Here is a 14,156-nt window from a genome sequence, read left to right on the forward strand (position 1 = left end):
TAGCGCAGTGGATAAGACACATGCCTTTGGTGTGAGAGACCAGGGTTCAAATCCACTGTGAGACACCGATGTGTCCCCAAGCAAGACACTTAACCCCTAGTTGCTCCAGAGGCGTGCGACCTCTGACATATATAGCAGTTGTAAGTTGCTTTGGATAAAATTGTCAGCTAAATGTAATGTAAAAGAACATAAACATTTTTGTTTTGCAATATTCTAATATTTTTTATGATACTGGATTTTTTTACTTTCATAAACTAATATCTAAACAAAATAAAACTAAAAAAACTTTTGAAATGTTTTACTTTACATTTAATGAATCAAGAATCTATGAAAGTTTCACAATGTTACAAAAAAAAGGATTTTTTTTTTTAAGACGCACCTGTAATTCCAAGGCTCTAGTCTATAGTTGTCTATAGTCTATAAGTTTATTTATATAGCACATTGCGTACACAATGGTAATTCAAAGTGCTTTACATTAAAGAAAGTAAAATAATAAAACAAAAATTATCACAACAATAAAACAAAGAATTTAAAAACTTTTATTTAAAAAATTATTTAAAAATGTATTTAAAATGAATTAAATGCGGGTGGCATAATAACTAAAAGCGGACTCCCTTTGTTTTGTGTGAACCCTTGGTATTTGTAACTAACTTGATCCTAATGATTTGAGTGGGCTGTTTGGTTTATATTCAGTGAGCATATCTGCAATTTTTTTTGGATACAGACTAGATCTGGTGGCTATGGTGACATTGGAAAAAGAGCGATAGAAGAGTGGTGCTTAGAGCTGAAGATCTTTGCCCAAACCCGATGGGACCCGACAGTTAGGAACCTATGTGTGCTATTTGATAGCAATCGTTCCTTTCCTTTTCCTTAGCCACGTTTCTAGCACTTGTAAAACTGCATTTTTCCATCTCAAAAATATTTCTAAATTACGGCCTATGCTCTTAATGTCAAATGCAGAAACGTTAATCTATGCATTTATTACCTCAAGGTTAGATTATTGTAATGATTTATTGGGTGGTTGTTCTGCATGCTTAGTAAACAAACTACAGCTAGTCCAAAATGCAGCAGCAAGAGTTCTTGCTAGAACCAGGAAGTATGACCATATTAGCCCAGTCCTGTCAACACTGCACTGGCTCCCTATCAAACATCGTATAGATTTAAAAATATTGCTTATTACTTATAAAGCCCTGAATGGTTTAGCACCACAGTATTTGAATGAGCTCTTGTTACATTATTATCCTCTGCGTCCGCTGCGTTCTCAAAACTCAGGCAATTTGATAATACCTAGAATATCAAAAACTGCGGGCGGCAGATCCTTTTCCTTTTTGGTGCCTAAACTCTGGAATAACCTACCTAACATTGTTCGGGAGGCAGACACACTCTTGCAGTTTAAATCTAGATTAAAGACCCATCTCTTTAACCTGGCTTACACATAACACACTAATATGCTTCTAATATCCAAATCCGTTAGAGGAATTTTAGGCTGCATTAATTAGGTAAACCGGAACCAGCAACACTTCCAATAACACCTGATGTACTTGCTACATCATTAGAAGAATGGCATCTACGCTAACTAACGCTAACTGTATCCAGATCAGAGGGTCACTGCAGTCACCCGGATGCAGTACGTATCCAGACCAGATGGTGGATCAGCACCTAAAAAGGACCTCTACAGCCCTGAAAGACAGCGGAGACCAGGACAACTAGAGCCCCAGATGACCACAAAAAAACAGATGATTCTTCTGCACAATCTGACTTTGCTGTAGCTTGTAATTGAACTGCTGGTTTCGTCTGGTCAGAGGAGAACTGGCCCCCCAACTGAGCCTGGTTTCTCCCAAGGTTTTTTTCTCCATTCTGTCACCGATGGAGTTTTGGTTCCTTGCCGCTGTCGCCTCTGGCTTGCTTAGTTGGGGTCACTTTATTTACAGCGATATCGTTGACTTGATTGCAAATGAATCCACAGACACTATTTAAACTGAACAGAGATGATGACATCACTGAATTCAATAATGAACCTCCACAAGATTTTCCTCCACAAAAACATGTAGTAGGCCTAGCCTAATCTAGGTGAGTAAAGGTATTTCAAATTATAACTAAATATTAATTGAGTCTTAAATGCATAATGTAGACTAATATTAAAAGGCTAATGTTGGCATTATTCTTTTATTAAATTTCAGCTGCTAGTGGCAAAGCAAATCCGGCGGAGCCTTTATCTTAATTTCGTTATTGCCAAATACCCATCTTAATTTAGAATTTGTCTTAATTTATTTTAAGAAAGACTCATTTTTATTATGCCATGCCTATGCCATAGGCCTATCTAGAGTGCTGAGATGTTACGATGTTACAAAGGACTTATTTTATATCTTTGTTTTAACTTCCAAGTGGCCTATAGCCTACTTTAATCATGAATTCACAAGTTCACCCTTACATCTAATCTGATAGCAAATAGTAAGCATATTTTGGCATGCTGTCCTGGGGGAGGGGACCGGGCCCATAACATAGCCCGAACCCAAAGAACTCCCCCATCCCTAATTTTGGATACAAATAGATTAGAAGTGAGGAGTTTGGGTGGGATGAGGAGGGATCCCAAAAAACTGTCATAGGACAGAAGGCTGCATATATATATATATATATATATATATATACAGTACAGACCAAAAGTATGGACACACCTTATCATTCAAAGAGTTTTCTTTATTCTCATGACTATGAAAATTGTAGCTTCACACTGAAGGCATCAAAACTATGAATTAACACATGGAATTATATACGGAATTATATAAATAACAAAAAAGTGTGAAACAACTGAAAATATGTCATATTCTAGGTTCTTCATAGTAGACACCTTTTGCTTTGATTACTGCTTTGCACACTCTTGGCATTCTCTTGATGAGCTTCAAGAGGTAGTCACCTGAAATGGTCTTCCAATGGTCTTCTCAATGGTCTTGAATGAGTTCCCCAAGAGATGCTTAGCACTTGTTGGCCCTTTTGCCTTCTGTCTGCGGTCCAGCTCACCCCTAAACCATCTCGATTGGGTTCAGGTCCGGTGACTGTGGAGGCCAGGTCATCTGGCACTGCACCTCATCACTCTCCTTCTTGGTCAAATAGCCCTTGATGCCTTCAGTGTGACTCTACAATTTTCATAGTCATGAAAATAAAGAAAACACTTTGAATGAGAAGGTGTCCAAACTTTGATGGTTAGCTAAACGAGATGTACCTGTGCCAAATTGGATGATTATCTGATCATGTTCCTCCCGAACCTTGTTAATAAAACATCATTAAATTGTTAAAACATGTAAAAATGACACATTCTTGACAAAAGTCAAAAGAGCTGTGTGAGTGCTAACATTTGAATAATGTCGGGCTGTAAACGGGTTCAGGCTTTTAAAAAGCTGTCAATCAAAATGTATTTTGTCGGGCTCGGGCCGAAATCTGTCTGGCTCGGGTCCTGTCGGGCCTAACTAAGGCCCGATTACAGCTCTAGTGGTGCTATCAGGATTGCTCTTTATCAGAAAGGGCTTAGCAACTGTAGTGTTCAAGGAGGTTAGAAAATTCCCCGAAAGAAGTGAGGCATTCACCACTTCTAAGAGATCTGCTTCTAAACAGTTTAGCACACTTTCGAAAAAATATTTGGGAAGTGTGTCAAGATAGCAGGCTGACAATTTAGGGTGCTGTACTCTTTATCAATTGCTTCAAAAACAGATATAGTAACTTATTTTTTAAATTGTGGTCGAATCTGTCTGACCTCTGTATAATTTGAGGATGTACTAATCACCTTTCTGATATTAATGATCTTCTCAGAATAGAAGGAAGCAAACTCACTGCATTTGCTGTTGGAGAGAATTTTTATGTGGAATATTGACTTGGGAGCTTTGTTAGTCTCTCAACAGAAACAAAAAGAGTGCTGATGAGTAAATCTAGAGTCTGTCCTCGACTGTATGTGGTTACATGCTGAATCAGGGCAAAAGAGTTTAAAACAGTTGTAATTTAATTTTTGTAGTTTTTGATTAAATATTAAAATCCCCTGCAATAGCAAAACAGTCAAACTCTGAGGAACTAGAAATTGATAACAGTTCCGTGAACTCTTCAACAAAGGTTTGAGAGTGTTTTGGAGGCCTGTAAATAATGATAAACAGAATGTGTAAAGCACCTTCATTAGATATTCAAAAGACAAGTACTGACCAAATGACACTTGCTTGCATTGATAGACATCTTTAAATAGAGCAGCTACACCTGCACCTCTCTGAACAGTCCTGCAGACACTTATAAAAGTAAAGTTAGGAGGGGCTGTTTCATGGGACTTTTGCACTGCAACTGGCTTCTAGCCATGTTTCATTTAGAAACATAAAATCCAGGTTGTTTGTGGTTAAAGTTGTCAAGTCATTGATCAGAAATTGATAGCTTAATTTTTGTCTCTACAGCGATCTTAGTTTGATGTATAATAGGCCGCAGATTGGATGGGTCAGCCATACTGCTTGAGAAGGCCTTAAAATTTTCATCACATGATAAAACAGAAACAGAGAAAGCTACAGGCACACTGGGTTCTGGTGAGCGGGGCTCTGGCTGGTGTTTCCGGTGGCTGAAATATGTTGTCCTGGCTTCCCTGGCTGTTTTCCAGAAAGTCGTCCTTGGGCACTGAATCTTGGAGCTGTTCTGATTCATCACAGTCTGTCTGTGATGAACTCTGTGGGCAGGGCTCAGTCGGAATGTCCATGAGCAGTATTTGTTTTGCCTGCGTGGTGTTATCAGTGTCCTTGTGGGATGTGTCAACCACATAATGACTTGGAAGCTGATATGTTATCAGTGTCCTTGTGGGATGTGTCAACCACATAATGACTCGGAAGCTGATATGAAGTCATGTGATCACTGATATTTTGTTCAGGTGTGTGTGTGCCATTCAGGTTGAGTGGTTTGGCACACACTACTGAAGGATAATGGAGGGAAAAGTAGATATTGTACTTTAGCACTCTTGCACTAAGTTTGTTTGGGTGGAGGCCATACCGTTTAAACAGTTGTCTAGGGCCCCAGGAAAGATTAAAGTTGTCGATGAAGCTCATTCCTTTATGCTGCAGGTTCTTTGTAGCCATGTATTCATCCCAAGTAACCTTAAAAACATGTTGGTTCCCCTTTCTGGGAGTGGTTCACTGATGAGTCTTCAAAGTGTTTCAATGAGTTCTCTAAAATCCGTCTTAAGGAGTTCTGACTGCTCTTTCCAAATATAATTCTTCCCCACATGGATGATGATTCCATTCGTAGTCTTGTGCTTCATGAGAATGTTCTGAAGTTCCTTGTTCACATCAGAGACGGTGGCTTAAGGTAAACAGCATGTAGTAGTAGTCCTGCTTCTGATGGAGTCGGCCACTATCAGAGTCTTGGGCTCTGCTGCGCTGAGCTGAATGCTGCTGTCTGCTCAACCTTGAACGCCTGTTAGTCGCAATGTTAGTTGCTGGCTGATACGATCCATGTTCACTCACATTTGGGGATTTCTCACCCCATTCATAAATGCTTCAAATCTTTTGTATAGGGGGTGGTAGATTACCAGTGTTTGCAAGCCTTGTCATAACCGTATCTGGGGTAGAGGATGCTACCTTAGCAATATGAGATACCTGTATCAATCTGATGTCTCAAGTGCCTTTGGGTCTCACTCCTTGTTTGTGCCATCGATTAGCTTGTCGATCAGTTTTGGCTTGTTCCTCTACACTTAGTGTTAACTGTTGAGATTCACTAGATTCACAGTACTCACCGGCTGTATGCTGAGGGGATCTGTGACAACGGTCTGCTGAGTGTTCTTCCTGTTTTGGAAGTCCAACAAGTAACTTTGTTTCAAGAACTGCAATCCTTTGTGGAAGTTTATGGCAGGTCATGCAAGAGGCATTTTCTTTCTCATCTGTTTGAATGAAGGCAGCTGTGTTTTCCCATCTCTGTAATGCAAGCTGCTGGCAGTGGGAGGCAAAGAGTCTTCTATTTCATAGTATCGAAATATTAGTATTTTAGAATCTTAGAAAAAAAATCTGAGAAAAGTACATAAACAGAGAGCAAAGCACGGAGCATTTAGCAAAAGAGATTCCGAACAGTAGCAAAGCCAGAAGCATTAACATTTACAATCAGTGCTCGAAGTGGGTAATGCAGTAACTTCAATATTTTAGTCTTTAGCGTACTGGCACTTTTTTGTGCTTACCGGCACTTCTGGCATATTGCCAGTACAGAGTGCAGCCACTTCAAACACTTTTTTTCCACTTCAAACATGGTTTACAATTAAATAGTAGCACTTACTACCCTCTCAGATGTGTAACAGCTTGTACATGTCTCATGATGTAATTAAATAACTATTAGAATTTATAAGTACTAATAACCAGGCAATATGTTAGTACATACTAACATATTGGTTTATTAGTACTTATTACCAGGCAATATGTATTTATAAGTACTAATAACCAGGCAATATGTTAGTACATACTAACATATTGGTTTATTAGTACTTATAAATTCTAATTGTTATTTATTTAGAAAGCATATAGAAAGCACATAATGACTGTCTGCATCCCTTAATTCTACCCCATACCCAAACTTAACTACTTTAGAAACTGATAATAAACAGTAATTAGGAGTTTGAGGCAAAAGTGGTAGTTATAGTTAGTTAATAATAAGAATTTGTTCCCGAACTAAAGTGTGACATTATTAAATACATACTATACTTTTGACTTACTAAAAAATATAAAGATGACTCAAAAAGCAAAGAAAAAATCTGTACGTTTTCACAATGATGAAACTGGTTTCCCTTTCCTCTTCAAACTTCAAGGTGGAGTCAAAACACTGCTTAAGATTTTCACATGGCATGATTTCTTTATGCTCAGAGACTATCTGGCTTTCTAACCAGTCACTATTTTTATTTTTTACTTTTTAATAATGTTAGGTTTCAAGTATGCTCATGTTGTTCTCTTGTTTCTTATCACCACTTCTATAACTGGTAAGTTAATACTTTATTCAGTTTTAACTTTTGTTGTAGTTTTTTTGAAGATTATAAAAGACTGACTACATTGTGATAATTTTATAAAATTTAAAGTTTACATCTAAAATTAAAAGTTTCCATGTAATATTAAAGTTTACATGCAGAAATGTACACAAAACTTACATATTACATATTAAATTTTTGCATTTGACTTAATGCTGGATTTTATTTTAGCGGTCTAGAGCAGCCGTATTAGGAAACTGTGTGTAACTTGAATGTGTTATGCAATGCATGTGATTACTCTGTCAAATGTGACTAACTTTAAGTCATTTTACCTCAGCACAAGGGGGTATTGTTTATATCCACAGAGTAAGAAATTCATCCATTGACATTTCCTGTGAATCGGCAAAAAAAGAAGAAAACCTATTTGCCTTTTCGCTGAACCGCAGGTTGCTGCAGTCCAGACAAGTGATGTATCTTTCTAAAGGAGCCCAACCTTTTATCAATAAATCTGAGGACAAGGATCGCATCACTGTACGTGATGAGCTGGACAACCACACAGTTCATCTGACAATCTCAAACTTGCAAGGACAGGACACAGACGTGTACCACTGTGAATTCCACTATGATGATCTTCCATATGATAAGAATGTTCCTGGCAAGATGGAGTTCTTCATCTACATTGAAGGTGACCTTTACTGATATCACTTCTAATATGAGGTCTATGGTAAAAATTTCCTTCCGATCAATGTGAATAGCCCAAAATAGTTAAATTTTGTCTTCAATCTACCATTATCTTTAAAGGGGTCATATGATGTTGCTAAAAAGAAAATTATTTTGTGTTTTTGGTGTAATGAAATGTGTTTATGCAGTTTAAGATTTAAAAAATACATTATTTTCCACATATTGTACGTTATTGTTTCTCTTTGTCTTTCTGAAACCCGTCTTTTTTTTTTACAAATCTCATTGGTCTGAAAAGCGAGGTGCGCTCTGATTGGCCAGCTATCCAGTGCGTTGTGATTGGCCGAATGCCTCAAGCGTGTGACAGAATTGTTACACCCCTTAACATACTGTGATGCATGTCCCAGTCAGAACACCGGCGTGACATAAACAATTAAACCCCATTGCAAACGTGTGGGGACATCATTACTGATTAGAATGACTTGCATCGTGGCATGTGAACATAAACCATGTCTGCATTTGTGATTGGAGAAACGACAAACAAAAGCTACTCTACACTGCTTAAAACTTGTGTTTGAATCATCAGTGGCAAATCCTTTAAATATTTAACGTACTTATAGACTGTGAGTCAGAACAGCCAGCATTGTAGTTGACTCTCCCAGGATCAGGAAACAGAAAATGTGCTGCACACATCTGAATATTTGGTTTGAATACAACGTTGTCAATACAACTTAACCACTGATTTCTAGTTATGTCCTCTTTTGGAAAGCCAAACAAAGTATTTTTGCTTTCACAACGAAACAGCATCTCGACTACATGGTGCCAGTGGCAACAGCGAGAATAAAAGTTCTGCATGAACATTTGGGCGGTGTTATGCAAATCTTCCCACATCATGACGTACAATCTTAACTTTTTTAAAGAATATCTCTTTGGTATGAGACTTTAGTTTTTGCAACTTTAGGAAATTTATCTATTCACGAACAGCTTGTAACACTCCAAAAAGAAAGGAAAACTTGAAATTACATCATATGACCCCTTAAAAAAAAAAAAAAAAAAAAAAAAAGCTAAATCATACAGATGCATTTTATTTTCAACTGAATATTTAACTTAGTGCATGATTTTCATACAGTGTGGCATGCTGTTTTTTTTTTTTTTTTGATGGAACTGTAGGACAGTGAATTGTTTGATAGTGATTGGCTAGTCCTGCAATGTGCTTTTATTATACCTCACCTCAACAAGAATAGACTGATTACTGTTATTTTTCAATTCATTAGCTTGTAGTATCTGAAATTTTCTGTCAACTGTATGGAAACGTTGTAATCCATTAAATCAAGATATTAGATACCTGCAATTTACTAGTACCGCAATTTATGTAACAAAGTACTGAGTGAAAGAATATCTGATACACTCAAGCAAAGAAATTTCACAAAAGGATTATAATTCTCACTATTCTCATATCACATTGTCCAGTTTTTCTAGAAATTATGAAAAATGCTTCATGAATTTTAGTGCAGCAGTAGGCACAGAGCCTAGAAACTAACTCACTATTCTTATAGTATAGTTTGTAAAATTTGATGATGTTATGCAATAAACGTACCACTCTTACACAGCACTTCACCAATCAAATTAGAGGATCAAAAGTACCTACTGTGTAATGTGTATTTTTCAGCCTTTTTATTTTCAGCTGATGGTTACAGAACCTGGGAAAACTGAAAAATGTAATTAAGATAAGGTTAGGCAGAAGCCTAACTAGTACCGGTATATTTAGCCTATGGAAAGAGAGAAGGACAGTTTTGTGCAGAATTATTTTAGATTCTACTTTATTTATTTTTTTAAATGACTACAATAGTAGTCATCATAAATAGTGTATCTTACATAAAATTTAAAAAAACATATAAAATGTGGAAACACAACGGATTATATCAGTGTTTTTGTTGTGACTGTTGCAGCTCATGATCCTTGTTATTGTTCAAGTTACCTGCCGTTGCTGTATGTGATCTCTGGAGCTGCATGTCTGCTGGGTGTTCTGGTTTTCACTCTCCTTTCAGCTTACTGTGTAAGTATTTTAATTATAGTTTCATATTTGATTTTTAGGAAAGAGTGAGGTAACCTGTGCCATGTTTTACTGATTTGTTCTTTAGGCAAGATAGAAATACAATATATTTCTAAATATAGTCCATGAAGACTGCTTTTAATTGAAATTAGAAGAAAATGCATAATTGGGCCATAGTTACAATATTATTAGTCTCAAAAAAGTAGTCTTCATTACTGGGGAATATGTCAAAGAAAACATAAAGAAGATAAAGATAAATAAGAGAAAACCATTTTATCTCATTTCAGTTTCAAGTTCATCTTAACTTAATATTTTTTTATTTTACATATCCAATACCAAAATATTTTGTGTGTATATATATATATATATATATATATATAAATAAACAATCATTTGGCATTTAATTCTTATGTGACAGAGATTTGCTATCTAGGATGTGGTTTAAAGAAGCTGTCTTTCCGACTACATATTCATATTCAGTATTTCGGTTAAACCCTCCCTTTTACCTGTTTCCTCTCACATACAGTGTAAATGGCCTAACCGTAGTAAGCCACAGCCTGTAGTTCCTGTTTATGAAGAGATGACTGGGGTGCGGTCCTCCAAACAAAAAGCCACAGGCTGTCATACTGATATTGCAAAACTGGAGGAAGCAAACAGCTCTGTGGCCCATTTGTTCAGCAATGAAAACCTTTATGTCAATTGATTTAACAAAATGTGTTGACTGGGATGTGACTCTACTGATGTTTATCATAATGCTCCAGCTCACCCACACAACCTTTCGGAATCATCAGCTTGTTTGTTAGCATAAAGTTTGTTTCATCTTTCATCTATATACCTTCATGTTAATGGTATTTCACAACATATAATTGTAATGCTACAAACACAGAATGGCAGCTTTTTGGCTGTAGTACAAAATAGTTCTGATTAAAGATATGTTTTGTGATATACTGGCAACAGTGTATTTCCCACTGTCTGCACATTCTCTGCATTAAAAAAAAAGTTTTGTGATTTCACAAAATTGTTGAGGGACCTGTTTATTGAAATGTTGTAAAAAGCGGAAACTGACAAGACTTTCACATCATTGTTATGTTGACATTTGTCAAATATTAAAGCATGCAAATAACAAGATTGTTTTCACAGCTTTGCATTTACACAAGCAGAACATTCGACTTCCTGTCTTCTCTCACACTTGGATGATTTCGGACTGAAAACAGTCCATCAGACGTTTTGAGACAAAAGCGAGAGCAAAGTGTTGCATTTGTTGACTTTGAATATGAATGCTATATGTTTTTATTCACTTTGTAACAAATAAATATTTTCTCTCATTTACATATTTACAGTTTGCTTGCATTACATTTAAAGAAAAACATTCTAGTGTTCTGTTTTACAGAGTCCCAAGACCTGGGAGTGTACATACTACAGTAATAATTAAATAGAGCAGCTGTTACTTTATGCTTCCTTTTTTAAAAACTAAATATTTCTACTGGTTTTCCCTGTACATGAGAAATAACTAAGGTAGACAGAAAATGAAGGAAGTACGTTTTTGGGTCTGCTCATCGAGGTCTAAGGAGGGCTCTGTACATTGCAAAGCCAAGCATGGCACAAACTGTGGCTCCAACGCTTGCTCTGAGCCAAAAAATAGAGCTCTTCAGGTCAGCATGGGGAATATGCCTGAGAAAGAAAACAGAAATTAATAGTTAAGACAAAAAAAAAGTGACATTTGTTTTAGTACCTTAAATTTACTATACGGCTTTTGTAACTTAAACTAAGGAACAGATCACCTCCGAAATTAAAATTCTATCATTTACTCAATCTCATGTCGTTCCAAACCTGTTTAACTTTCATTCTTATGCTGAACATAATAGAAAGTATTTTTACCTACTATGGAAGTCAATGGGGGTCAACAACTGTTTGATTACCATTATTTTTCAAAATTTGTTCAACATAGGTTTGGAATGACATAATGGTATTTCAGATAAATAAAATAAATAAAAGGTTAACTTCAGTAGTGAACATTCAAATTAAAAATAAAACAAGTTTAGTGGAAAATAATGCCCAAAATAGACAAACCAATGAATTCAAATGAAGAGGAGGATAAAAGCTGGATATACAAAGTTGTATTTAAAGGGAATGGAGAAAATTATATTTTGCAACACTAAAACATTAAAAACTCAATCAAGCTGAAGGATGAAGAAATAAGACAAATTTCTGTGTCAGGAAGTAGCTACGGCAGATGGAGAACATAAAGAAACTTTAAGAAGAGGAAATACAGATGAAAATGGTCATAACTAGATTAACTGTGTTGCAACTTGTAGGAGAATGAAAGACTGAACTGCTGCATGTCACAAGTTGCAAGTCAGATGAGAATGACATGAATTTGGACAGGAATTTTAAAAGCATGTAGAATGTGCAGGATCGTGCTTAAATCTAAACCCTGAATCCATACCTGCTGCCCATTTGCCATGACAGTCTCAAGACCTGCCATATGTAGTTTTTGTATAATGTGGTATATAAGAGGGTGTATCACATTCTATTTGCATATCGTATGAATAGTTATTTTATTAGAAGGCAGCGTAGTCATTATGTATAATTATACAATATAGTCAATACCAATATTAAAACTAACAATACATATTTGTTTAAAGCACAAGAAAGTGGGCTTCCCTAGCCATAAAGTCCCTACATTCTTGGTTCCATCAAAGGATTTTTCTTATCTACCTAAATATCTTAGGGAGTTTCTTCTTAGTCATTTGACTTGTTCACTGCAGGGATTCGTGTGTTACTGCACTACTCTGTTCAGCTCCTTTGGATTTACATGTTTTTGAAAAGTGTTACGTAACTAATCTGGACTGAACTGAAAAAGTATCCAAATGCCCAACACTAAAATAAGCTAAAAAATAACTGCAGCAACTCTATAGCCTAGGCCTGTCCACTTCTATACACTGAACAAAATTATAAACGCAATAATATTTGCAATTTTTGCTCTTTATGTTTTTTTTCCCATCAAAGGCACACCTGTGCAATAATCATGCTGCTAATCAGCATCTTGATATGCCAAACCTGTGAGGTGGATGGTTATCTCATCAAAGGAAAAGTGCTCACTAACACAGATTTAGACAGATTTGTGAAACAATGTTTGAGAAAAATAGGCCTTTTGTGTACATAGAAAATGTCTTGATATTTTCATGTAGTCTATATGGTCAAGTGTTTGTTAGCATGTTAAGCCAGGTGCACTTTGCCAGACTGCCAAAGTAATGTGAATTAGAATGAAAGAAAAAAAAGAGGATGAAATACGATAAAATCAAGAGATATAAGTGCAGAGGAATATGATTAACCAAGATAAAGCCATCCTGAGGACCTGCTAAAGATGACAGTGTAGAGTTTGGTCCGAACCGTCTGCACAAGCTCAGAGTTCAGGAAGTTCTGACACAGACAGAAGGTACACCTGTTACAGGTACACATGCAGCGCAGACGCGCATGGCTGCCAACACACACAGAAAGATAGAGGCAAACAGCAGAAATGAGTCACTACAGAACAGGATATAAACAGTGTACTTCTGAGTTAACAGACAGTGGAAAGTCTTGAAATAAAGAAGTGAAAGAATTTTTTTTAACAAGTGTAAGAGTATTTCAGTATATATTGGTCTACATTTTCTCTCCTGTTGTCTTACATAACAAGGGGAAGAACTGGGCAAAATATGATTTATATCACATGCTTGGAGATTTCCCAAACTGTACTGAATTTAAATGCATATGTACTGTAGGCAACGTGATTTCATGATACTCCAATTGAAGAACAGAAAACCGTCATCTGACTCATAAGATGCTCTTCATCTAGACAGTTTGGAGAAGCTTTCTGTTTTTAGGGAAATAATTATTTCTGAGTCAACCACCTGTTTTTATTGTTATTTGTATGTGGAAATAACCCCTGAGAGATAAACGAGTAGGCAATTAAAACAGAAAGAATATAAGACAAAACTCAAAAAAAAGTAAAAATGGATCATTTGAACTGTGACAATTGATAAACAAAGGTAACTGTACGAAGAATTTATATAGAATTCCGGTCCTGTGTTAAAGTACAATCAACAATTATGGATAATGAGAGTTCACTTACGGATACACAGCCATGGTGGTGAGTTTGATGAAGATGTCTTTGCTGGGAGCCGCAGCTGTGTTACAGGTGTAGGTCTGAGGCGGCGGCATCTTGTGCTTGCGACAGAATTCCAGTGGAGTCATACAGTATTGCTGCTTTGTTTCTGGCAGGTCTGACTTTGCAGCAATCAGCATACATGGAGTCTTACTATCCATGAAGTATTGCTGGTAAATAAAGTAAAACATGCATTTAGAACATATACATCAGTATAATATAAAAAGAAAACAGTAAATATCATTAGATAGCATGCAGAAAATGGCATGTGTAGCCTAAAAGTAAATTAGAGTCATAAAGGAATAAGTCGTGTTAGTGTATTG

At 36.3% G+C, this 14,156-nt stretch overlaps 2 protein-coding genes across 6 annotated transcripts in view; one reads left to right on the forward strand and one right to left on the reverse strand.

The window, feature by feature from the left end:
* Positions 1–6,672: 6,672 nt before the first annotated feature.
* On the forward strand, positions 6,673–10,582 carry LOC132161300 (uncharacterized). Its single transcript, XM_059571261.1, has 5 exons — positions 6,673–6,970; positions 7,293–7,640; positions 8,809–8,814; positions 9,583–9,689; positions 10,213–10,582. Exons 1-5 carry the CDS (start codon positions 6,910–6,912, stop codon positions 10,387–10,389), a joined length of 699 nt encoding a protein of 232 aa, XP_059427244.1. The 5' UTR covers positions 6,673–6,909; the 3' UTR covers positions 10,390–10,582.
* A 121-nt stretch (positions 10,583–10,703) lies between these two features.
* The window catches only part of rhot1b (ras homolog family member T1), a 31,793-nt gene continuing 28,340 nt past the window's right edge, over positions 10,704–14,156 (reverse strand). For 3 of the 5 annotated variants that reach the window (XM_059571248.1, XM_059571250.1, XM_059571251.1), the window contains 3 exons: positions 13,801–14,003; positions 13,045–13,167; positions 10,704–11,357 (listed from right to left, as the gene is read on the reverse strand). In XM_059571248.1, the coding sequence (XP_059427231.1) occupies positions 11,240–11,357; positions 13,045–13,167; positions 13,801–14,003 (444 nt within the window). In that variant the 3' untranslated portion in view covers positions 10,704–11,239. The remainder of the gene's footprint in view (positions 11,358–13,044; positions 13,168–13,800; positions 14,004–14,156) is intronic. The other 2 variants (XM_059571249.1, XM_059571252.1) reach the window with 1 other exon arrangement.

This window comes from Carassius carassius, chromosome 17, assembly GCF_963082965.1.
Source record: "Carassius carassius chromosome 17, fCarCar2.1, whole genome shotgun sequence".
Classification (NCBI taxonomy): domain Eukaryota; kingdom Metazoa; phylum Chordata; class Actinopteri; order Cypriniformes; family Cyprinidae; genus Carassius; species Carassius carassius.